Raw genomic sequence first — 26,882 nt, 5'->3', positions numbered from 1 at the left:
CATAGAGTCTGATTTGCATATATCACTAATCCAAGCAAGAGGAGAGCTTTATTTGTCTCCATGTTGAATCGGTTCCCAATTATTTGGGAATTAGTTGACTTGCTTTTCACATTTAGAATTTAAAAACCTCCTGACTCATTATAGACTCTTTTTAACCAGTCAGAACAGATTTCTTTCTTCTCTGAGGCTGCCATCATCAATATTACGCTGAAAATTGTTCATTTACCACAAGTCGCTACATTGTTGATTAAATTGTGCACATGCCAGCATTAACACCACTCTCAATGGGAGATAATTGTAACTTTAGTAATATACAGAAGGCTGTGTGAAGGTACAAAGATGTTTACTGCAGCATTGTTGGTAATTGTGAAAAATTGGAGACAAACAAAATGCCAGCAGTGATGAAATAAATTACAGTGATAGTATTCATTTTTTAAAATATCTATTCGTATGTACACAGTACTGCTTCTGCAAAGCTGTGCATGATGCACACTGCAAAACTCTAGTGGACACATTCACACCACAGTCTGTCAGGGGCTAAACAATTATTTAAGTAAAAGGCCAGAGAAGCCAATATTTTAAGGTTTGTAAACCACTGAGCCTTGGATCTTGGCCACAATTACCCAACTCTGCCACTGTAGCAAACAGGAGCCAAACACACAAATTCATGAATGTGGGTGGCTGTGGTTCATACAATTTTGTACTTGCCCAGCAACTTTGGAGGCTGAGGAAGGAGAATTGCAACTTCAAGGCCAGACTTGGCAACTTAACAAGACCTCGTGTCAAAATAAAAATAAAAAGGGCTGGGGACACAGCTTAGTGATAGAGATCTCCTGCGTTTAGTCCCCAGTACCAAAAGAAAAAGAAAACTTTGTACTTACACATCAAAATTGGAAGTTCACATAATTTTCACACCATAAAAAATTCTTACATGGAGCTTCTTAATCATCTAAAAAATATTGAAACTACTCTTAATTCATGAGCCAGATGAAAACAGGTGGCAGATTGAAATTGACCCACAACCCTGGATTGTGCCCCAGCTGAGGGTGTGCTGTTTACAATTGGCAGCTGGTCCACTGAAGCCTCATCAGATAGTCCATGACGGCTGGAATCTACCCCACCAGGCTGCCCGCCCTGCTGTTGGCTGGGCCTGGAGCAGGGAGATGTCCAGGAGCACCCACCTGCTTCATGTTATCTGTGGAGCTCTGCATTTTCCTCAAGAGTTACTCCCAGTGGGTTCTCTCTGAAGACTCTGAGCCTGTTGCTGGGGCTGTGTGCACAGGGGAGGGACAGCCTGGGGACTGGGGGTCTTGCCTCTGGAGACTGAGAAGGGGTGTCTGGGCGGCACACTCGGGCGGGTGAGACCGGCTCTCACCTCCTGTGCTGTGTGGGCTACCCAGGACAGCACTCCCTGGAGATCCAGGGCATCATTTATGTCCCAAGTGTGGACGACACCTGACGATGGGAAGTGTCCCCAAGGAGGAATCCATGGTAGACTAATCTGCAGCCTCCACCCACTGAATTCTCTCCTAACTTCCCTGGAGCTGAGTCAGGGCACTGAGTTTGCCATTAAAGATTCCGATTAATCAGCAGCAATGAAACATGAAGTCTAAACCACGACTCCTGAATCCACCTCACCCTCATCAGACCCCAGTTTCACATGATGGAACATGACCAGTGGAACCCTTCCCCACCGCGGACGGGAAAGACCTGTTGAGACTCACTTTACAACTGCACTTCCCGACCTTGTACCTCCTCCACCAGCCCGCCAGCCAGGGGACAGAGGGGCAGGCGGCTCTCACCCTGATCTAGAGGAGCTCCAGGGGCAGCATGTCCTGGATGGATGCATTTGATAGGCCCAGGGCTGCTGCTGGTCCCCAGCCAGTGGGGGGGGGGGGCAGCTGGATCTGCACCCTGGTGATGTGGCCCAGAACCAACCTTCTATGTCCCCCTGTGTGACTTTATGTTTTAAACTTTATGATTGAACACTAGTCACCAGAAGGATGGTGCTTCTGGAGAGTTCCGAGTTGTTTGGGAGAAGCATTGAACCTGAAGGGGGCTCGGGGGAAGTCCCAAATTTGTAGCCAAGTCAAAAGTGTTGGCAAGTGGTGTGAGAAAAGAAAGGAGCCCTGTTGGGGACCTTGTCCCTGGGCCTTGCGTTCTGCTCCAGCTCTGGGGCCAGTGTCAGAACTGAACCAAACTGTGGGACAGCTGCCCAGTGATAGCTGGTGTTGGAAGCCAACAGAGAGACACACTGGCACTGGGACTCTGTTCACAGCACCCTGTCCCTCTGAGGCACACTGTCCACTGTGAATCAGCCTGCTGGCCAGCAGTAGGGGGACTCCAGCTTCTGCCACTTCAATGAGAGTCTTAGGCCCAGGTGCATTGTCATGGGCCCAAGTGGCAATCAGCCCATGCTGTGCTCAGGTCCACCTCTAATCCCTGCGCAGAGCCCAGGCTCTCCTGACACCCTGGGAGAAGTATCCTCTCTCTTTCCTGCCCATGCTATGGGAGGACAGCACGCCAACCTGAAGCTAAGGGTCATCTCAGTGCCGTGAGGGCAGGTCCACCAAGGAACGGAACCAACACCAGATGAAACCGTCAGGTAGCGACACGCGTGAGAGCCACAGGTGTCCCGCTGGACACCCCTGGCCTTTGGTCATAGCAAGCCGGATGTCCCATTCCATTCCAGCCAGTGTGTGTTGGACTTTCTGTCACCTGTCTCTGCACGGCACCTGAGACACATCCCAGATAGAGCCCACTCTAGTTCTTGCAACACAGGAAGGACTCAGAGCTGGGCTGTCCTGGGGTGTGCTGGACCCAACTCACAATGGCCTGAACGCACCAACCGTTAAATGTGGCAAGTCAGTCTTTAATCTCTTGGTAGCTCACACTCAGCCATGTGGCGTGAAGGCCAGGCACCAAGGGTGGTAGCTCCTGGACCAGAAAGTGATCTTCTGAGGGCACAGTGAGTTCAAGGCCAGTCTTTCACCCCCACTAGAATTCTCCTGGCCCCCCACTTGGAAGTGTCCTTCCACAGGCAGGGCTCATGAGCTGAAGGGGACCTGAGCGGCTCTACCTTCTACAATGGGCCAACAGCCTTAACTCCAAGACACCCACTCCAAAGGTAATCCAATCCTTCAGTGCTTCCAGAACATTCCCTGTCCAGCGCCTGAAGCAACTTCAATCAAAGTCCAAACCAGATCACCTTCTCAGTTGGTGACTTCAGTGTTGACAAAGTCCCATGAACAGGATTGAATCCATCCACCAGAGCGCTCTACATCATCTCCCTCCCCTGCTTGAGGACTTCTCCCTGGAGGAAGGAGACCAGCGGTCCTGGTCCAGGGTACACAGAAGGCAGAAAGCAGCAGGGATTCCCAGCTCCAGGAGGCGAGCTTCCCGGCCCCCAGAGGAACACCACAATTGCAGCCACGGCGCATCATCTCTGCTGCATTGCTGTTGGGGATGGCATCTGGGACATGAACCCCTGCGGGACATGTCTTCCCCACGTGCAGAGACTTAAAGGTCAGGTTGCTCCCAGAGGGAGACACCAGGGGCGTGGTTCAGAAGCACTCCACTGTTGGTGTGTACACTTCTGCAGGCCACAGGATGAATTTTCAGAGAAAGTCCATAAGCCACCCTCAGAGCACCAATTCCCAACACCTCTGTGTCCTCTTGTCTGAGCAACCTCAGACCAAAGGCTTGAGGTTAAGTGGCACCTTGGCAGTCCATGCTGGAGCTGGTAGGGTAATTTCCACCATGTCAACCACAGACACTAAGCAAAGGGCATGTCCGGCCGTGGATCCTCCCACTAGGAAAAGCACGCAGAGAACCCTGAGTGGCAGTCTATGTGGAGGAGATGCTGTATTGATGGAAGAGACTGCACTGAATGGTTGTTTTTTCTTTAATTTGTTGCCTCAGACACACGCAAAGCCGTTCGTCTTCCAGGCTGGGTCTGGAGCCCACGAGCTGGCGGAGGAGGGGCTGGGAGCAGCACATCTTTCTGACTGCGATTAACCAAATGGAGACCAAGACGGCTGGCGAGAGGGCAGGAGCTGCCTGGCACCATCACCAGGCCCTCTCCCTGATTTACTGCAACTCAAGTAAGGACAGAAATGAAGACAATTAAAGAGTAGCAGACTGCTGTCACCGCACTGTTGGTAAAACAAACAATGGGGGTTGACAACCATCCATCAGAAGCAGCAGGGGTTTCAGCAACCGAACTGCTGAAGTCTCAGCTCTGCAGAAGGACTTTGTGACCTTGTGGCTCTGAGCCGGGTGAATCCTGTGGGAAGACAGCGCTTGTCTTGTTGGGACTCCACTGCCATGGTTCAGACGGCCACTTCCAGAGACCGAAGGCACAGAGGAGCTGGGGTCAAACCCATTCGCAGTACCCGTGAGGCCTAGGTGGATGGCAAGACGCCGCCCTTCATATCTAGTATTTGTACATGAAAACAGAATCTCTTTGTTGAGCATAAATTTCACAAAATTTGCAAGAGATAAGTACTCTTGGCCACAGGGAGCATGAACTAGAGGTGGATCTTAACAATGTGGACTGAATCCACTGCTCTGCTAAGACCTTCCCCAGCCCTCACTTCCCCTGTCCCCACACCACCACCAGCCATATTCTCTCTTTTATACCTTATATTTTTATTTTTAATCAACGTAATCAAGTAACGGTATAGTGTGACATTTCAACACACATATGCAACGTGCTGTGACCAGATCGGGGCAGTGGACACATCTGTCGCCTCAGACAGCTCATTTCTTTGGGCTGGGAACAAAACAGATCTCCTCAACTAGGTATCCTGCAATGTTCCATGGACTGTTGACAACCATAGCTGTCCCTGTGTTCCAGGACACTGGCGGTCACCCTCCTGCCCCCTGCCCCCTGCCCCCTGGACATGTCAACCGCGTTCTCTCTGCCCCCTGCTGCGTGCTCTCTCCTGGACCTAGGATCCACCCCTCTGTCCTCTGCTTCTGTGAGGTCAGCTCGGCCTCCTGGGGGCAGTGAGGACAAGCACGCTCCCCCTCAACTTGCTGGAGCCCAGTCACCTGCCGAGATCAGGGCAGGGTCAAGGGGCACAAACCCTCACTCAGAGGATGAAGGAGGTCTGAGGCATCAAGGCCCACATCATGGCCACAGCTGCTTGCACTGGGCCAGGCACTTGCAGTCTGCTAGAGGGCAGAGTGCACCATCCTCCTCACCAGGAAGAGACAGGGGCACGTGAAGCCAAGTCACTGAAGAGCCTGAGATGGTCATCGCACGGCACAGTGAGCACCCCCCCATTCGAAACCCCACGCTGGTCACTATCCACGCAGAAGTCGTCTTACCGGCCAGCTGAACGCACCATGAATGAAACACTGATGGTACCGTGACAGACATGTTAGATTCATGATGGTCTCACAAGACACACGTATGTTAAAGCACATGGCACACTTTACATGACATGATTTTGTTTGTCGCTTGTACTTCCAGAAAGTTGAACAAAGAAGAATGGGCGTCAGAAAACTGTGGCTCCTAGATCAGATCCAGACCAGGGTTGTTTCCATACAGGCTGCAAAGTGGAAAAACATCATTTTCACATCATTAAATGGCTGGAAAATTCAAAAGGAGATGGTTCAGAGTCATCGTTATTGAATACAGTGCTCCTGGCACAGGAGCAGGGCATGTGCTTGCACACAGCAGCCACCCTGCAGGTCACAGAGCTGGGTATCTGGTGAAGAGATGCCACAGCCCTCAACGCCCACTGCACATGCTCCTGAGCTGTCCACAGGGAGCTCTGCCTGACTAGGGTCCAGACATGAGCCCCTCACACTGGAGTGCCATCAACCGCCCAGCCATAGACTGAGCCCCTTGAGGAAAGAGACCATCCAAAGCCACAAGGCTCAACGGACAGGACTGGAAGCCAAGACCATGCATGTCAGACCTTACTGTCTGTCCCAGGAAATGCTGCCAGGAGCACAGCGCTGTGAAATAATAAGGGATCTCACCAGTGGCTTCAGGAAACGCCCGACAATGTATCTAAGCAGCAGATCGTGCATCTGGGCTAAAAGCAGCCTTGTAAAGCAACCGCGTTTCAAGGGCCACCTTGAGTTCCTCTCTTAGCCATGTCTACCAGCCCCACGTATTAAAAGATGGGCCTTCAATCACTGGGCTGGGGCCCTAACACTCCATAAGCACCCTCTGACCTCCCTTCCTGGCACCCGTGGAGGGTTAGACAGCAGCTTGTAAATGCAGAGAACTTAGCTCTGCCTCTTTAAGGAGCTTTTTTTTTTTTTTTAATTTTAGTTTTCGGCGGACACAACATCTTTGTTTGTATGTGGTGCTGAGGATCGAACCTGGGCCGCACGCATGCCAGGCAAGCGCGCTACCGCTTGAGCCACATCCCCAGCCCCTTTAAGGAGCTTTTTAACTACTGTCCTGCAGGGGCGCTTCCAGCCATGGGGGGGCGGCCCTGGGGCATCCACTGTACTCTGCACTCTGGGTGGCCTGGGCCCTGTGGGAGGCATTCCTGAGTCCGTATCTCCAGGCTTTGGGCTGGGAGGGACCCATGGCAGCCACTGGCAGGAGTCCAAGGGCAAAGAGAGGGGCCTGGGTTGTGATCCCCAGCCCTGGTGCTATGCCTGGGGCAAGGTCTCAGGGACCAGCTCCATCTTTTCCTTGGAAGCTCCTTGTGTTGACCGCTGGCCATCTCCTCTGGTCCTGCCAGGAGCAGTGGATTCCTGGGTAGCGATCTCCGGCCTCCTCACCCTGCCCCACAATCAGCTCCTGCAACGGCACAACTGATTTTACTAAATATTATGTGATGAAAAATGTGAAACACTTCCTATTTTCCAGGTTTGATCCCAAGTGATATATAAAATAATTTCAGTAAGGAAAATGAAGAGTATCAAATAAATCCCAAACTCCAGGGTTCAAGACCCAGCCCAACATCCCTGGCACAACTGCCCACAAAGCCTGTCCCTCATCCTTGAGTTAGAGTCACCTGGAGAACTGTAGAGATGGACCCGGGCCCAACTCAAATGAAACGAATCAGACTGTCTTTGTCTGCCACCTGTAATGGTGTTTTAAAAAAGTTTTTCCTGATGCAGGGTGTGATGGAGTATTGCCACAATCCCAATGACTCAGGAGGCTGAAGCAGAAGGATTGCACTTTCAAGCAACTCAGTGAAGCCCTAAGCAACTAGGTGAGACCCTGTCTCAAAATAAAATAATTTTAAAAGGGCTGGGGGTGTAGCTCAGTGGTTAAACACCCAAGGGTTCAGATCTCTGGAACCAAATATATATATTCTTTTTTTCCTACGATGCAGAGAGCAGGAAGAAGTCTTGCTCCAACTGTAACACCACCACTAGAAGAAGTGGCCACACTGCAGGACAATGAGGCCAGGACCACATCAAAGAGCTGAAGTCACAGAGAAGCCAATCAGACTGAACTCGAGGAGAGACAGGCAGATACCTGCAGGGCAGGAAGAGGCTCAGCTGCTCACCTGCTAGGAACACACTGGGCTACACAGCAGCCCAGGGTGGGGACGGGGGCAACCTGGTGCCCAGATGGGGAACTTGGCAAAGGGAGGAAACTATCAAATGGGAATCCTAGAAATGAGATAATAAGGAAAACTCCAGCAGTGAGCAACCAAGCCACCTCCCAGGGCTGACCTGCATGTTGTCTAAAAATGGCCAAAGAAGCATCTGTGAGATGAAAATACGGCAACAGAAACTACCAAAATAGAAAAGACTGGAGAAGAAACAAACCCAGCCAAGGACCAAGGCTCGTCCGAACAGTATGGCAGCCAGGTAACGGAATCCCACAAAGAAGACAGCAGGAACGGGAAAGAGGAGGGAAGGAGGGCAACTCTCCAAAAATGACGAGAGACATCAAGTCTAGACCCACGAAACAGAGACTCCCATGAAGAAGAGGCTCACTAGAGAGAGCTCTGCTGGAAAGAAACCGAGTCCTCGGTCCATTCAAGGAGAGCGCCCAGTGGGCCAAGGGAAGTAGCACAGCGGACTTCCCGTCAGAGACGACATCAGCCAGAAGACGATGGGACCTCTCTAAGAAACGAAGAGGGTCTGACGCCCTGGGGAGGCAGCTTTCAAAAGTGAGTGTGGAGTGAAAACACTTTAAAAGCTGGGAATGCGTTACCATCAGACCCCTGGTACTGGGAATGCCGAGGGTCCTTTGGGGGGAAGAATGTAGGGCCAGACAAGAACCCTTATCTCCAGAAAGAACTGAAGACTGCTGGAAATGACTGAGGGTAAGTAGACCCCAAAATCCATTGTTTTTCTCATTTTCAATTGCACTAAAAAAATTTTACTGTATTAAGCAAAAAGAGAGAGAGAGAGAGAGAGAGAGAAATAATGGTATTTAGTGCATATGGTACATATGAAAAAATAAATGGGACCAATAAACCTAAAAGTGAGAGGAAGGAATTAGGAACACACTTCTGCAGGTTCTTACCTAACACCTGAAGAGGTCCCAGTGTTCAAAAGTTAGATCATGATAAGTTAAAGTCTGTATGGAACATCTTGGGGAAAAATTTGTAGTTATTTTTAAATGTATAAATAATAAATCAGTAGCAGGGATAAAACAGAATTATGAACTATGCTCCATTAACTGAAAAGTGTTAAGAGAAAGGCGAGGAGCACAAAGAACAGAAAAGGCAAGGGAAATGTAATTCGGACGACGGCAGATTCAATTTCCACTGCACATAAGACCACATGAAATGTAAATTGTTTGAGCACTTTTGGAAGGATGGAGAAAATATACCACTTGAACATCACTTTATAAAACTGAGGAATTTTTGTTTTTTTAAAAAACAGAGGTGTTTTGAACATCACTTTAAAACACTGAGGTCTATAACAACACGAGGAAACAAAACTTCTCTAGGAGCAAGACCCAGGGGAAAGGCACTTTAGGCATTCACAGAGAAATCCCTCTGCCCAGAATGCTGATAATCCTAAATGCACACACACCCATAGAGCAAAGATGCACAGAATTTTGAGAATTAACATTAAGATCCATAATTATAGTTGCAAATGCCAGCCTCCTCCCTCAGTAACATAAAGTCTGAGCAGAACATCAGTGAAGATGTAGGATGCTTGGACAGCCACCAACCACAGAGGCTCATAGGAACCCATGAACACTGCTCCCAACAGGGGCCACATGGCCTCTCCTCAAGAGCACAGTGAGCATGTATCAAGGCAGACCCTATCTTGGAATGTCAGAAAACACTCAAAAATGTCAATGCATTCACATCTTACAAGGTATATTATTTGACCAAAAATGGAGCCAACTAGGCATTGATATCAGGAAGGTACCTGGGAAATCCCCAAATACTTCAAAGTAAATCACAAACGTGTGACTCATATCTCGGTGAAAAACAAGTCACAAGGGACATTACGAAAAGCAAGCATCAATAGCTGGAAATAAAAGCTCGCCATGAAAGTTGAGGGACAGCAAACAGGGCACCCCAAGGAGACTTACAATCTGGAGCACTGTGTTGGCAAAGAAGAGTCTCCACCATGGCCCAGATGACGTGCACAGAGCTGGATTGACAGGAGGAAGTCAAACACAGAGCCCAGAAGGAAATGAGAAACATCAGAGCCCGTGTGTCAACAGAACTGGAGAACAGAAAAGTAGTAAATGAGATCAGAGAAATGGAAACCTGGTTCTTGGGGAGGATGGAGTGGCTTCCTTAGCCTCTAGGCAGACTGATCAAGAAAGAGAGAGAGAGAAGGAACATATTACTCGAAGCAGAAATGAAAATGGAGACATCACTACAGGTCAGAAAGGCATGGAAATGCCAATAAACAATATTAGAACAATTTCCAACATTTGACAATTTAGATGAATTAAACCCTTTAGCATTAAAAAGCACAAAATACCAAAGTTAACCCACTATGAGACAGATGCTTGGAATAGTCCTAATAGCAAAAGAATTGAATTTGCAACTTTAAAGCATTTGAATAACATTCCCAGACCCAAATGGGTTCTCCAGACAACTGAAACCAAATATTTGTAGGATTAGTAGCTCCAATGCAGTATCTTCCTGAAAGCCAAACAGGAGGGGCAGGAATGCTCCTCCTTGTGTTTTATGAAGCCCAGTTTTACTGTGGCACCGAAAGCAAAGACAGTGCTTCTATAAATTCATGGAAAATATCTTTCTTAGACACCAACACCTTCTATAAAATATCATCAAATCAAGTACAGCAACATATAAAGAGAATTCTATATCATGACTAAGTTGAGTTTGTAACAAAGTATAAGGGTAGTTCAATACTTGAAAAGAAATAAATGAAATTCACCATATCCACAACCAAAAAAAAAAAAAAAAATCCCATGATCATCATAACTGAGACAATAAAAGAATTTGGTGAAATTTAATGCCATGTAATAAAACCTCTCAGTAAATCAAAAACATCCCAACTTCATCTTCACAAACAACATAAACAAGGAGTGTCAACTAATATACTTCCTGTGTCCAATGGAAAGCTGATGTTGGGAACAGGGCAAGGACGGGCACTCTCTCACTCTTAGTTAACATCATACCAGTCCCGGCCAGTGCCACAGACAGGAGAAATGGGGAGGGGACAAAGGTACCACAAATGACCTGATGATCCAGAGTAAGTATTCCCAAGTGCCCAGCAAAAAACAATTTGCTAAAATATATGCATTTAGTATTTAAAGTCAATATAGGGGCTGGGGTTTTAGCTCAGTGGTACAGCTTTAGCCTAGCACATGTGAGGCACTCGGTTTGATTATCACCACCACATAAAAATAAATAAAATAAAGATATTGTGTCCATCCACAATTAAAAAAAATATTTTTAAAAAGTCAATATAAAAAGATCAACTATATTTCTACTTAAGCACAGAAATATAAATTTAGATTTTTTAAATGATATATTCTCAACAGCACCTAAAAATCTGGAACACTTTGACAAACATCTAAAAAAGCCTGTGCAACATCTATATGCTGAGAAGCATAAAACAGTGATGAAAATCAAAGAAAATCTAAATAAACTCCAGGCATACCATGTTCGTGGACTAGAGAACTCATTAAGATGGCAGTCTTCATTATTCCAAGGTGGGGGTTTTTCACGTTCAATGCAATTTCAATCAAATCCCAGCATAGCTTTTTCTCTTGAGAAATTGGCATGTGAGCTTCAATATTCATATTTCAAATCAGAACACAGTCACAACATTTTTGAAAAGGAATAAAATTAGAAGATTCACATTATCTAATTTCAAGATGTATTGTCAAGAACATTTATCAAGACAGCATGGTATTAGTTGGAAGGCTGCATGGGGAGAGCTGAGGGGCACAAACTAGAGTCCAGAGTGTACCATGTATGTTCAAAGAATTCCAACAGAAATATAAGCCAATTCAAAAGAGAAATGACAGTCTTTACAATAAGTCACCCTGGAATACTTTATCATTCCTGTGCCCAAAAATAGATCTTGACCCATATTGATCCATACTCCCAAATTAGCATAAAACAGATCGTAAACCTCCATGAAAGACCTATAACTATTAAACTTCTAGAAGAACACAGAAGAGAAAACCTGTATGACCTTTGATTGGCAAAGCCATCGAACACACAACAACAAAAGCAATTTCATAAGGGGAGAAGAAAAGTCAGTCGAGTTGGACTTTGTCATATAGGAAGTCTGCTTTGCAAGGGCATGTTCAATAAATGAGATGATATACTGAGAAAAATGTCTTCAGATCATGCACAGGATAAAACAATCATACACACATGATTCTCAAAACTCAACAGTAGGGTGACCCAGCTCAGTTGCCGGTTCTGAAACAGCAGAGAATTCCAACAGACACTTTCCCAGGGAAGATCTACAGATGGCAAATAAGCCCACTGGAAGCTGCTTAACGCCATTAGTAATTAGGGAAATACAAATCAAAGCCACAATGAGGAGCCATGACACGTGTACCAGGATGACTAACGCCAAATTCCAGTGTGAAAATACCAAGTGCCGGCGAGGCGGAGCAGCAGCTGGAGCACACACAGTGCCGAATTCAAGTGCCAAATGGCCCAGCGTTTGCAAAACAGTTTGGCGGTTCTTCTAATGTGGAACGCACACTTCCCATATGACCCAGCAGTCTCCTCCCTAGGTATTTACCCACAAAGAAATAAAAACATATGCTCCCGCCAAACCCGTGCAGTGGCTTCGTCTGCAACAGCCGAAGCCATTCACGACTCCAGTGTCTCTCATCTGGCGAGTGGAGGGACACACGCTGGGACTGCCTCATCCTGGAGTGCTGCTCAGCAATGAGGATGAACCAGGCTGCTGCATCCACCACCTGGAAGAGTGCCGACCGTGCAAGGCCAGATGAGAGCAGCCACCTCAACAGGCTGAGAACACAACACCATCCTCACAGCGTGCGGGAGAAGCGAGATGAAAGGAAGATGGGGAGACACTATGCTGGATGGAGGTGGCTACCGTTGTTTGAGTCACCTGACAGAAACAGCATAGAGGAGGAAAGGTTTGTTTGGGCTCATGGTTCCCGAGGCTCAGTCCATGGTCCATTGCCAACTCCATTGCTCTGGGCCCAAGATGAGTGGATTGTGGCAGAGGGAAAAGCAGTATGTCAACAGGAAGCAGCGGGAGAGCCCTATCACCAGGGACAAAGTAGAAACCCCAAGGCACACCCCGACCAGTGACCACCTCCTCCAGCCACACCCTACCTGCCTCGGAACATTCTTGCATCATCTCTCATGTGAGCTTTTGAGGGGCACCTCACATCTGAACCTTAACACACAGGGCAAGAGGAACCGGTGATGGAAATGCTCTGTATCTTGTTGCAACACAGTTACAAGAATATATAAAACTGTGGAACCCCTACAGCAAAAAGGTGACCTCACACTCTCCCCCGAACGCCTTCTCACGTGACTCTGTGGCAGCCGGAGCTCACGGCCTCTGCTGCAGTCCCACAAACAGGTGGCGTCCCTTGATGGCTGGGCTGCCACACTTCAGTCAGGAGCACATGGTTCAAAACCACCGATGCTCAAGGTGCCCTGGGCATCCCGAATCCATCATTCACAGCTGTGTCATGGGCCGGGCAAGGTGGAAAGACTCCACAGGTGATCTGAATATGTAACCAAGGCTACGAACAGTGATCTTCCAATGTTATTTCCCCTGTACCTCTGAAAATGGAACTTTTTAAATAAAAGTACCCACTTGCACATTTTAAATGTGATTTCTAATATTTTTCATCATCTTTCAATAGTTGCTAAGGATAAAGTTTCTGGTGTATTGTAAATCTTGACATTTTAAAATTTAGCTGTTACATCACTCTTTTAAATGTATCTATTGGAATATAAATAACAGAATGGCTGACACCCACAACCATCCATTTATAAAATCCACAAGAAAGTCTTCATTAACAATCAGAAATGTTACTTGTTCTTTTTCTCCTGGAACTCCTCTTTCCCTTCCCCTTCTCTCACAGAACTTCATCCTCACATAACGTGCTTTTAATCTGGAAAGTAACGTACTCGTCATGCTATTAAATCATCTTACAATATCTTCTGTGTGTTCACATGTTGAACTTCAACTTTTTGAAGTTTCCCCTCCCTGTGAGTCTCAGTATTCCCAAATTTCAAGTGGGCATGATTGCAATTGATTGCTACACAAAGAAAATGCAAAACAGCATCAATGTATCATGTTTGAATAAACAAATGTCTTTTTTTTAAATAAAAACTACCTTTGTTGTAAACATACCTCCAAATGGGCCACAGGATAAAGTCTGCTTCCTCAAGGTCAGGAAACAGTGAGGGGTATCAGCTGGAAGAGGGGCGCCCTCTCACTTTAAAATCAAACAAGTGGTGTGTGCGTGAGAGGGAGAATGGACAGGTGGAAGTTGACCAGATGGGTTCTCTTCCAGACCCAGCACACAAAGGAATTCACAATTTGGAAATCAAGTGCCTTTAAAACCTCCCCCTCCACACACCCCTCAGAAAGTCTGCACCATCCCTCATTCTTCTCCCCAGGACCAGAGCACGCTGATCTACACATAACAACAAAACGGCATGAACCACAATCAGGCCTTTCCTGGGAATCACAGGTAAGCCTCCCACAACAGGTGTATGTGACCCGGAAGGCCCGGCGGGTGTGCATGTCACCAGGCACAGGAAGGCAGTCCAAGAGAGTTACCCCTGGGCAGGACACCCACACTCGTCTGCTTTTCCCCACTTTTGAAGGAGCCCTGAGTACAGAGAAGTGTTCCTCTGCTACAGGAAGCACAGAGGCCCAAGCCTGGAGCCTGCGGTAACTACGGAGGGGACAGCGGCCACAGGAGCTACCTTGCAGACCTGCCCAGAGAAGGAGCAGTCGCTCGGATGCAGCCTGGGCGTGACATACCAGCCCCTGCCACTCACAACTCAAGAGAAGCAGGAAAGCCCACATTTTAATGACAATCTCCTGACTTCAGAATACAAGGCATTCACAGGGAAGACACGAAGGTATCTGCCGACCACGGTGCGCACCACCTGGAATGGCTGGTCAATGTCAGCAGAAGGCTGCGCCTCCAACTGTTCTTTTCTACTGACATGTCACTCCGCGGGTCCCCAGCCTTGCTGCTCATCTGTTTCACGTCCTTTCAATTCACACGTTGTGCTTTTAAATTGAAAAAGAATAATAACGATAGTGTCCTTTTCCTATCCAAAAAAAAAAAAAAAAGATCTGTGTAACACATGCAAAACAATTCTGGGAAAATCACTGGCAGAGAGCAAAAACGTGACACTTGGCCCAGAGCACGGTGCTCGCTTTGTCCTTTCCAAGTTGAAGTGCCAGGCTATCTGTAACACGAGAATGTCTTAGACACTATATTTCTCACTATTCCGAAGTTACATTTTTCTGAACCACAGGCAGAAATCAGCTCCCCAGTGTGCACCACCTAATTAAGGACATCAAGCAAGACACTGTATTGGAAGCAGACGTGCAGAACTGGGAGCGATAAGGCAGGACTCATTTGCAGGCTGCTTTTACACCACCACACATCAAAACCACAGGCTTTCCCTCCTATGGTTGACGCCACTCCCCTGAAAATATAAATAACATGATGTAAGCAGCTCACTCTCCCCTTCCATACAGTTCTCAGCAGTTCCACGGATCTTACATTTCAAAATATTGAAGGCTTGTAAAACAAGTAATTGTGTATGTTGATGCTTGCTTTTAACAGCACATAATGCAAATATTTATTCACAACAGTAATCTCCATTGTGCATAGTTTTCACATCTAATTAAGGACTCTGAAAAATTACCATCATTGGAAACAAAAGCTTACATTACATTTAAATGAGCATCAAAGGATGGAGGAGCTTCTCCAAGAGGGGAAATTGCCACACTGGAATCACCCTGAGGCAGCCACGTGGCGTTCCCTTGAAGGCTGAAAATCAGGGGAAGTTTGAGTATCTGGGTCTTTGGCTCAACATTACAGAAGCCTTGAGAGAGGGACACCCTGCTTGGCTAATCAGACAGCATCTACTGCCCCTCTGTCCACGGCACCACACCAAAATGCCCATAGAGGCCCCTCCCCACATCCACACGAGTGACCTGCGTGGTGTCCCATGCCAGGCTCCCATCAGTGCCTGTCCTTTCCAGTGACCTTCTTGGACTTAAGGAGCCAGGGTCTGATGTGCAGGCTTCTCTGGAGGCCAGGGCTCTCCACCTGCATTGTAGTAGCCATTGCAAGTCAGAGCACATGACCAACGTAAGGTGGCAGACTAGCCTGAGGTCATGTGTACTGTCCATGCCTCAGCATGTGTACTGTCCACGCCTCAGTTTCCCCCACCTAATGGTGACCTTTTCAGGGAGGAGCTGAATACGTACGTCTGAGCCCCAAGACTAACTCACTGTGTTCACAACAGGTGCATAAACAGAGGAACCCTCTTAGTTACCTGTGACTTCCTCTGTGAAGATGAAAAACTAGAACTAAGTAGGTCCTGGGGCTGAGCCTGACTGTTTTATGGATGTATCCAAGCATCAGGGCCTCTCGGGTTCTGAGAACGTCACACAAGGTCCCAGGGAAGAGCCTCCATTCCAAGTTAAAACACACACCTGTTGCTTTGATTCCGCTCCACCACAACGACGCCGATCGGCACGTCCCAGAGGCAGGGTCACCTTCCCAGCTCACCAACCTGCATTTCCTACTGCACCTGCAGTGCATTCTTTGATCCTATCAAGCCTCAAAGCCCAGCCTGCTCTCCGCACTGCCTGCCCACTAACGCTCCCACGTGGTCGGCTCGCTGAGCGCTCCTCGAGAGGAACTCCGGTTTCCCTCCCGTCCTTCGAACCCTCACCCTTCGCCAACCTTTGTCAGGCCCAGGGACCACACTTTGGGTGAACCAGAGTTTCAGGACGTGGGAGCATCAGAGAGCAGCCACCTCCACTGGAGGACGCTGAGGGGCTAGAGGAGGCGAGGGAGGTGAGTGGTTTCTCTCCACCTCTCATTTCAAAATAATTTGAAGTAGCTTGAAAACAATAAATGCAGTGGGATACAATGAACAGAGCAGGAAGCAGACGGGAGGGAGAACAGGGGCAGGAAAACACGAAGCCAAGGCCAAAGCCTGCTCACGAGAAGCACCCGAACGCCTTCACCCAGCCCGCGGCCAGGAAGGCAAAGGCCGGCACAGGGCCACCTGGAAGCAGCCCTCCCAGGATGAGGTGGAAGCGGCTTCTCAGGACAGACAGAGTTTCCCAGGTTCTAAGGCCTAAGAAATCTCCCTCAGTTCACACTGAAAGGAAAAGCTGTGCTTTTAATACAGTTCTTAAATGTCCCCACAAATGTTTGCTGAATGCCTCTCAGTGTGCTCAGACCTCAGACCAAGCCGAATTCAATCTAAAGAGCTGTTCGAGGCTCTGTGAGTTTGACATGAGTGACCGGCAGCTGGGTGATGGTGCTCCCTCCCTCCTGGCCCATCCTCCTCCGCTGCCTCCTCCTCCTCCTCCCTTCACCCTCCTCCTCTCCTCATCCTGTCCTCCCCCTCCTCCTCCTCCCTTCACCCTCTTCCTCTCCTTCTCCCGTCCTCCCCCTCCTCCCTTCACCCCTCCTCTCCTCCTCCTGTCCTCCCCTCCTCCTCCTCCCTTCACCCTCCTCCTCTCCTCCTCCTGTCCTCCCCTCCTCCTCCTGTCCTCCCCTCCTCCTCCCCCCTTCACCCTCCTCCTCTCCTCCTCCTGTCCTCCCCTCCTCCTCCTCCCTTCATCCTTCTCCTCCTCCCTTCATCCTACTCCTCTCCTCCTCCTGTCCTCCCCTCCTCCTCCTGTCCTCCCCTCCTCCTCCTCCCTTCATCCTACTCCTCTCCTCCTCCTGTCCTCCCCTCCTCCTCCTGTCCTCCCCTCCTCCTCCTCCTCCCTTCATCATCCTCCTCTCCTCCTCCTGTCCTCCCCCTCCTCCTCCTCTCTTCCTCTTCCTCCTCCTTTCTTCTTCCTCCTCCTCTTCTCTTCCTCATCCTCCCCTCCTTTCCTCCTCCTCCTCCTCCTCCTTCCTACCTCCTTCTCCTCTCCTCCTCCTCTCTTCCCCTCCTCCTCCTTTCCTCCCTTCCTCCTCCTCCTCCTCCCTTCCTCCTCCTCCTCCTCCCTTCCTCCTCTTCTCCTCCTCCTCCTGTGTTCTCTTTCCTGCCTACATTTGTGGGCAATCCATAACTTCCGCACTGCCCTGTGCCATTGTATCATTTGGATGAAATTTTCCCCATGGAGCAAATGAACAGTTTAATGAAAACACAAAACTGATGCTCTAGCTTGTTCTCAGGCTCCAGCCCCACCCAATTCCCTCTCTGGAAGCCAAAGCCGCCCTTGGGCCTGGGGTGTCCCAGGGCCCAGAACACTGGGGCCTGTGGCTCCCACTCCCCTCATCCTTAGACCCTGCTGCTCACCCTACAGAAGGTCTTGCAGCCTCTGCTTGACATTCAACACTATGTGAGTGTTAAGACTTCTGATCTGTTTTCATACAACTGTGCTCTAAAAACAAAGATACCCTACTGTTGGCATGGGCTCCCACCCAAGGCCTGTGCCTCCATGACTCCCTCTGAGTGCAAGGGCTGTGCTCCAACTGTATGAGTGCTCCAGGAGGGCACCGGAAGCCTGCCTGAAGCAGACAAGCCAAAGTACAGCTGTTCTGAGGGAGAGGCATTCCCGGAGGGTCCTGCTTCTCCATGGGGTGCACCTCTGGTGCTCTGCCCAGGTCTTCTCTGCCTACCCTCTGAAGCTGCAGACACAGGGCCAGTCCTTCCTTAGAGCGGCCTCCTGCAGGTCAAAGCAGCCACTCTTTCTCCAAGTCAGATTCTCGGAGCTTCTCCAACCTGTTTCGTATCAGAGCTAAACTGCCCTCGCTCCTCACTCCGGCACTGCCAGCCATGGCCAGGACCTGAGCCCAGGCTCACCCACGGCTCCAACCTTGGTCCTGCGGGTTACAATCCTGCCCCAGAGCACCTCAGACCCAAAGGCTCATCTGGGAGGGGCTGGGAGGAGACCCAGGAGGGTCTCGAGGGTGACCATCTGCCAGCGCGCCAGCTCCATAGCCCAGCTGGGCACGGTGCCCCCGGCATGTCTCAAGCCGGGCACAGTGCCACCAACGTGTCTCAAGATTACTGGGGTGAGCACAGATCTTGGACTCCAACATCAGTGGGCACAATACACGTCTCTCCATTTTTACGTAACAGACTGTATTTCTATTTTCACTTGTCCAGTCGCAGAGGGAAGGCTCTGGGGAGACCATGCCCCAGCAAGTCCAGGGACGGGGTCTCAGTTCTCAGAGGGCCACCACACTGAGGAGCCTGCTGGTTCCCTCGGCCACGAAAGCATCTGGGGCTCCGAGCGCACACTGGAGCCCCTGCCCGTCACCTCTTATACACATGTCCCCCGCCTCTTCCCGGGTGACGCTGGTGGGCTTCTTCCAAGTGTGTCTGGGTAATGGATCTAATACCTCTCAACCTTCCTATTCGTCATGAAGGGACACAGAGCAGCCCAAAGCACCCCCATTCTCCCTTCTAGAGGCTCCACCCCCATACCCATCCCCAGAAAGAAGAGAGGGGCCAAGGAAGCCCATGAACATGCCCTTCCAAGTCCTGCTCTGGGCAGCTTCTGAAGTCAGCATTCTGATGCTCATGTCCTGTGCTTCCACCGCAGTGACAGGCAGTGGCTGTCACCTGGTGCATGTGCCTAGAGAGAAGGCTTACAGGGACACAAGGTGGGGGCAAGTAAGGTAACATGGGCAGGCGGGGGCAAGAGCAATGTCCCAGGAGGTGTCACATACCCGCTGAAGCCCCTCTAGCTAGGACAACTTCTGGGCTCCCCCCTCCACCACCCACACAGCTGTCCTGGTCCATGATTTCAGCAGAAATGAGGAGCAGTGAAATCTAACTGACCGCTGCCTCAAGGAGGGAGTGCCGAGAGTCCCACCAACACAAGAACTTAATGCCACTCTCATGAAAAAATAATGCCGCCAAGAACTCCCTGCAACCGCTTGTCCTCGCAAATGGACGCCCAAGTCTCTTTCCATTTATATACTTGAGATGGAGACAGGCAGGCAGAGAGGGGCGGAGTGGATAATTAAATCCTCTTTCCAAGATGGTCTTTACCTCCGCCGCTCTCACCCCCCGTGTTCTGAAAACACACTCTGGAATCTCATCACCCACATCTGCCACAGTGTCTGTATTCAGTCCCAGGACCTTCCTCCAGGCTGACCCTCAGCTTCTGGGCAGCAGGGGGCAGAGCCTGGGCATTATGGGCACATGAACGGACCCCGCACGCCAGCCTTCAAGACGCCTGGTGTCTCGCTGCTGGATCCTCCCTTATTTCTTGCTACAGCAGATTTTTGAAATGACAAAGTCACATAAAAATATTCTGAGTCCTTGGCCTCATTTCACAACAACTCCAAGCTGGTTTCCCTTCTCTCGCTGGAACCCCCACAGTCTTCTTCCCATAAGTCCCTCAGGCTGGCCGTCTGGCATCAAGAGCCGAGCTCCATGTGTTCACAGGACCCGCGTTCTCCTCTGCAAGTCGGAGTCACACTTCCCTGTCTTCACTCGCCACCTTCCCCCCGCCTCCTTCACGATTTCCCAGTGGCCACTGAGGAGCCAGCTACTCTTTTACTCCTGGGGGCCACCTCTTGTCTTGAGCTGCCCAAGACCCCTGAGTGTCAGTGAAGTGTGTGGATAAATATACCCACGAGCTGCCGTTCATCAGGCACATCTGCAAATCCTTCAAGTGGCCTGGCCCAGGAGACCCCAAACACATCCCACACTGTCAGGTGAACGCACAGCATCCCTGGAATTAAAATCTGTATTTTAGTCCCTTTCAGGTGTTAGTCCAGTTCCTGCTGAGAAAATCAAACAGGAAATCTGCAGACCCACTGGCCCACCCATACTGAGTGTCTCCACCACTGGGCTCTGAGCGGACTCTAAGTGGGAGACCCATCTTCTCCACTCTGAGCAGGCCGGGCTCCATGGGCTCCTGCCTGGCAAATGGGTACCCTTAGATATGACACCATCGCCACTGTGCACAGCCTGGCTGACAGGTGAGTTGTGGTGCCCGGGCTCAGCCTCCACCCTCTTCAGGTCTTGGACGAGGTACGCAGTTTCTCTGAGCCTCAACCTTGCTGTCCCACTGGTTTATCTGCACACTCAAAAAAACTCATCTGCATAAATCTCTCCACACAGTGCCTGACATGCAATAACCACTCAAAAAATTAGCTGTTATTATCATGGAGCAAAGCATCTCCTGCCGCACTTGGAATTACGGGAAAAGACAGCATTAGGCCATTTTCCTGTCAGGCAGACATTCTTTAGGCAATATGTTACACTCTTAAGCACACTTAAATTTTTTATTGTACCTTTGCAATGTCCAAAGTGCTATGCTAAATAGGAAGAATCAAAGATAGGAAGGAAAATAAACATCGGTTGCCTCGAGGTGAACTGGAAATTTTGGAGAACATTTACAAAGTAGTTTGAAAATGTTACCCCTGGGGATGGCTGGAAAATGCCCCTTACCTCCACAGGATGCTCTCACGTGAGTCACAGGAAACCATGAGTGTTCCTGACCTTGTTTGGAAGTGAAAATTAGGACTAACTGAAGAAGGGACTAACTGGACAAGGGGACTGCCCAATGGTGTGGATTGGTTCTAACTGCAATCCACCCAGCCTCCCCAAAGGCCAGAGAAGACGCAGGCACAGCAGCACTCAGAGGGGCAGGGAGACCACAGAGCAGCCCTGCAGGTGGACTGAGTAGCCACAAGCCAAGGAATGCTGGCAGCTGCCAGATCTGCAGGAGGCAGGAAAGATCCCCCTCCCACAGATGACTTGGGCTCAGCCCAGTGTAGGGAAGTGGGACGACTGGCCTCCAGAACTTGTGTTGTTTTAAGTCCTCATGTCTGTGGCCATTTGCCGTAGCAGCATGGGAAACTTATATACCCTCTGATTTAAAGTCAATCTGTCCTGCTTCTATTACTTAACACAGACCTAGCTGCTCACAAAGCCCATGAAGCGGTGACCACCACATTTATCATCTAGCTGGACAATTCTAAGGAAGCAGTGGGTGCTGACCCCTGTCCACCCCATCTGTCAGGACACCTCTGGTCCTCTCCCTCACGCAACAGCATCCCCCCCCAACTCCTTCAGCCCAGCCACCCTGGCCACCTTCAGCCCGGACAGGCACCTGTTCTCATCCTCTTTGTACATCCCCCACTGACCCCTGCACCTCCCTCTCCCTGTCCTCCAGGTAATGCCCGTCTTTCCCTGATGCTCCAGTCAAACACTGGCAGTCCTGCCTCCAGAGACGCTCTGCCACTCTAAGCACACAGCACAGAGGTCAGCACACCTCTCCTCTCTTGTGCACATGACATTTTTCTGTCTCCTCCACAGACTGCAAGCTGTGTGAGGGCGGTAACCATACCTGTTTGGATTTTCTCCTCATTACTATATTCTCTGTGCTCAGCACAGCATAGGGGCACATTGTGGTCAGAAGGGAGGGGTCATTATAAAATAGCAAAGGGAGATGGAACCAGAAGAGAAAAGGAAGAGGGAACTGCTGAACATGGAACCACCCAGGTTTGTGCTTACAACTTACAACAGTGGAGCAATGACTTGTGGCACTTTGAAATCCAGACAATTGACTATGTGGAGCTTCCCCAGCTGGTGAGGCCCTGGACAGCCTGACCCCATGTCTTCAAAATACCTGAAGGTAATTTCTGCCTTTTCTGTGGTCTCTGAAAACACACAACCTTCCATACTGGATGGATGGATGGATGGATGGATGGATGGATGGATGGATGAGTAGGTGGATGGATGGATGGATGGATGGATGGATGGATGGAGGAATGGATGAGTGGGTGGGTGGGTGGATGGATGAATGTATGGATGAGTGGGTAGGTGGATAGATGGATGGATAGGTGGGTGGGTGAGTGGGTGGATGGATGCATGGATGAATGGATGGGTGGGTGGGTAGATAGATGGATGAATGGATGAGTTGGTGGGTGGGTGGATGGATGGGTGGATGGATGGATGGATGGGTGAGTGGGTGGGTGGGTGGGTGGATGGATGGATGAGTGGGTAGGTGGATGGATGGATGAATGGGTGGGTGGGTAGGTAGATGAGTATATGGATGGATAGATGAGAAGATGGATATATGACTCATAAATGATGAATTGGAAATACAGGCAATGTAAGATTCTACAATAATATATTTTTGGAATATTTGTTTTGTTTATTCATTTTTTCCTTGGGTCTTGAAAATAGAACTCAATTAAACATCTCAAACTTGGAATTCTTCATTTCTGTGCATATAAGTACTTTCAATAAAGTGATATTTTTAACTCCTTAATTCACAAAAGCAGAATTTAGCGGTCTCTCCATTCCCCAGCCTTTTAATTTTGACAGGGTATGAATGTGAGCAATGAAGTTGCACATATGTGCATGTGCACGTGCACACGCACATACAAACACACACACACACACACACACACACTTCCTCCTAGTATTTTTTGCTGCCCTAAAAAGTCCTGAATCCTAGTAAAGGTGCCACTATAAACTGAAGCTCTCTCTGTCCCCTCTCTGTGGGAGAATTATGCAAGTGGACCCAGGAGAGAAGCTCTGTGCGTGGAAGCCCTGGGCACAGGATGAGAAGTCCCTGCCCAGGAGGCCTGGGACAGGTGCCACAACTTCTTTCCCTGATTGCAGGTCCCTGAGCTTCTGCTTGTCACTAGAATTTGGCTGAGAAGGGTGCATGCAAGGAAGATGGCCACAGCAGCCTAAGGTGACGACCTTCCTGCTCTGTGTCTAAAAACCACCTTGCTCTCTGCTCATCTCCATCTTCCCACTGAACCTTCTTCTTAGTTCACCCTCCTGTCACCTGCCTCCACCCAGGAAGCCCACAGAGAAGCACTAAGCATCTGCCACCTGCACATCCGAGATCTACAGTAACTCCCAACACCAACCAGCACTTGAAGTGAGACGCAAGCTCCCAGCAACTTAATCAACGGCTGTTCTCCACATGAGTTTGGGGCCACGTGACAAGGGGTTGGTAAAACTTTCTTTTTCATACCACTGCTCCTAGGTCCCAAGGAGACAGACGTACAAGAAATGACGTTTTATCTGTATTTGTATTTTTAAAACAGCTAGATGAGGGTAGGTTTGCTCTATGACTAATCATTTTCTGCTCATGGAATTTAAGCAGGCATCAAGTCCAAGGGTGCTAGCCTGGTGTCCAAACGCACACTCTGTTTTACCCAAGAATTCTTATTTGGAATGCACAGAGACACTGGGGTAAAACTGGCATCATGCAGGAGCATGTATTTAATAACTGCCAACAGCAATCCCTACTTTTCACCCAGTGCCAGATGAATTAGGTATTTTAGAGTGTGTGCATTTACTTCTGACTAGAACCCTGTTAAATATGGCCAACACTTGATTTCAGGCTGGTCAGAGCTCTCAAGTGGCCACAGAATCTCAGAGGGGAAGGAATCTGAACGTGCTGGGGAAGGACTGGCCTACCCTGGTTTGATGAGCCATGCCTGCACCGTGAAGTTCCACGTTACCCAATTTCACAATATTAACTTGCCCGTGTTCTCTGGCACCGTGTACATGATCACTGAATTCCTACCATGTGCTTGGCTGCGCTGAGCACAGTGGGAAGTCCCCATACAACCGAGTCACTCTTGAACTGTCTGGCTGAGTTGAGTTCTCTACAATCAACAGACGGAAGTTGTCATCTGCTGCGTTTATACTGTCACCCAGAAGCTGATTTCTGGCCATTTAGAAAAAAGGCTTCCACGTTAACAGAAAATCACTTGGGGAAGTTTTCAGCGCTTCCACTTGGAAAAGTTCAGATGTATCCAGGAAATTCAGCTCTCTCACACTGCCTGATCTAATCGATCTGTAAGGGAACTGCGTAACAACACAGCTGACAGGTCATCTTTGCAAAGCTACCCTGTGCCTTTCTTCACAAAACCTTGTTACTGCAGCATGAAAGCAGAGACACCTATTCTTATTATAAAACCCAGTGACCACCAGTAAAGAACTTGCCTCCTGGCCATTCTTGCCAGCCAGGCTGTGGCGTGGGGAGGGATATTTTAAGCCTCATGTCAGCCTGGATTGGATTCATGGAATTCACCAACCTCTCCTCTAGTTTCCTGTGTACAGCATAACTCTCACCAGCTCTGGTCATCGGGATTGTTCTAACACATAATTGAGAGACCCGAGTCCATTTCAGCTGCACTTGAGAAGACAGTGGAGTGGATGAACATAAGATGTTCTTTCTTAATGGGAGCAGCACAAAAGCCCAGTGGGTGAACTGTCTAGATCTACCTGATCCAAAGCCACAGAGCCTCCTGATACTGGGAAAACCCAGGGAACAGAAAATTCATGTAATTGAAACACTCAATGTGTGGTAACTGACTCTGAAGTTTCTAAGAGAGATCTCACCCAGAAAATAATCATAGAAAAACATGTTTACAGGGTTTTTTCAGATCACACTTTAGACTGCTAAATATCTCCACTTTCTCCCAATATGTGCCTCTGTAGGAAAGGGGCACTTGAAGGGGCAAACCTCACACAGACAGAGTCCCAATCAATAAGAGAAAAAATTGCTGGTCCTCTCTACAATCTGCTCTGAGTATCAATTTCTCTGCAAACAATTAAGGTCCCAAGGTTTCAAACTCACAGTCAGGGATGCCGAGAGCCGAGAGAAATGGATGGGTCAGGCCCTGCTGGGAACTCGGGTCCCAGGTTGCAGTTAACCTCTCCCCGGATGCTGCTCCCCAGGCACCCCAGGCACAGGAAGGTGCCTGTGGGGACCTGGTGCTGAAACCTCTGTGTGGACTGGGCAGAGGAACTCCAGACCCTTTCTTCAGAGCTGACCTAAGCCCTATTTTTAGCAGCCTCAGGTGTACTAAATGGAATTCCCACATGATAAGACTTGTCCAAAATTATTTCTAAACAGGTGCCAGCAGAGAAGTCAACTCCAAATCCCAGGATCTTCCAGGTCATTTCAGTTCCCCTTTCCTGTCCTGTTGTCAGCACTCTGGCAGCCACCTTCTCTATCAAGGGCCTTACAACCCCCTGTCTTACTGTCCTCTGTCAACAACCTTCAATTCCCTCGGGTTCCTTTGCAGTCTCCCCCATGGTATCCTAGCCAAGTCCTCCAGGGGAAGGACCTGCAGCCGAGGGGCCGCTGAGCATGTCCCCTGCCACATGCCTGCACACACACACCTGCGCATATCCACGCCCTCGCTCCCTGCCGCCCACAGCCCCGCACTCTCCCACATGCACTCCAGGCAAAGTTAGTCCCGGGCCCAAGGTGGCGGGGTCCTCACCTTTGGAGAAAAGGGCGGTCAGGCTGATGAGCACGGGGGACCAAAGGTGCCACAGCATTCCCATCTCACTGGGGCACATCCTGGAGCCCCGGAATGAAGATTTTCAGCTTCCCTGACACCGTCTAGGTAAGAACAGACGTCGCCAAACCCCTGGAGGACCGGAGCTGGGCTGGATGGCGAAGCGCAGGCGGCTAGGGTCTGGAGCAGCCCCGGCGCCCTGCGCCCTCCTCCTGATTGTCCATCTCTTGGCCGGGAGGCGACCACCGCGCGGGCTCTGGAGTTGCTCTCCGGAGTCCAACACCCGCAGGAAGCCCCACCCCCTCTTTCACCCCCACCGGGATTTTTTTTTTTTTTAATGTTTAATCCACGAGGGGTTTTTCCTTTCCTGTTTACCCAAGTGAAGAGGGGCTGCGGGTGGCCCAGGCAGGGCGCCTCCCGGCGCAGGGCTGGCAGCGGACCGGCTGGTGGCCCCGAGCTGGCTAGCGGCCGCGGGGGCGGTGGTCCCTGCAGCGGGGCTGAAGAGCCCTGGGTTCAGGCAGAAGAGGCACGGAGGCCCCGGGGCGGGTGGCCCTGTGCGCGGGGCGGCTGGGGGCGCCCTGGCACGCAGCCCCCATCCTGGGTGGCCGCCGCGCCCCGGGGCTCGTGCTGGCGCGCCCTCGCGCCCAAAGTTTGGTGGGTGCAGCTGCCCCCGAGCCGCCCCTCGGCCCGGCAGCCGCCCCGCCGGGCCTGGGCTTGCGGAGCTCTACGCACGCCGAGCGCACGGCCGACTCCGCAGATGCGCGGCTTCAGCCGGCGACCGGGGGAGGCGCGCCAGATGTGCGCGGAGGAGGAACCGCTGGCTCGGGGACGCGGCTGTGCGCCCGCAGCTGCCGCCAGCCAGCAGGCGCGGTAGCCCCGCTCCACAAAGACTGCATCCGGAGCGCTGGCGATCGCGACAGTGCCCGGTGCGTGTTGGGGGTTTTGCCTTAAAAATTTGTCTTTTTTTTAAAAAGCCCCACCCTTTCAGAGTGACAGCTGTGAGCCCCAATCCGCAAAGTAAGTCCCACCTCCCGTGGTC

The 26,882-nt window shown here is 50.0% G+C and overlaps 1 protein-coding gene across 1 annotated transcript in view; it reads right to left on the bottom strand.

Moving 5' to 3' along the window:
• Tmem132d (transmembrane protein 132D) overlaps window positions 1-26,288 on the bottom strand; it is a 506,271-nt gene extending 479,983 nt beyond the window's left edge. Inside the window, exon 1 of the mRNA XM_046445929.2 lies at window positions 25,826-26,288. Within this exon, the coding sequence (XP_046301885.1) occupies window positions 25,826-25,904 (79 nt within the window). The 5' untranslated portion in view covers window positions 25,905-26,288. The remainder of the gene's footprint in view (window positions 1-25,825) is intronic.
• Window positions 26,289-26,882: the final 594 nt, after the last annotated feature.

Source organism: Marmota monax, unplaced genomic scaffold (assembly GCF_021218885.2).
Source record: "Marmota monax isolate L192 unplaced genomic scaffold, Marmota_monax_Labrador192_F-V1.1 WCK01_AAM20220418_F8-fsc00200, whole genome shotgun sequence".
Classification (NCBI taxonomy): Eukaryota; Metazoa; Chordata; class Mammalia; order Rodentia; family Sciuridae; genus Marmota; species Marmota monax.
Note: the sequence above shows the minus strand (reverse complement) of the source record. Positions and strands in the feature narration are given on the sequence as shown.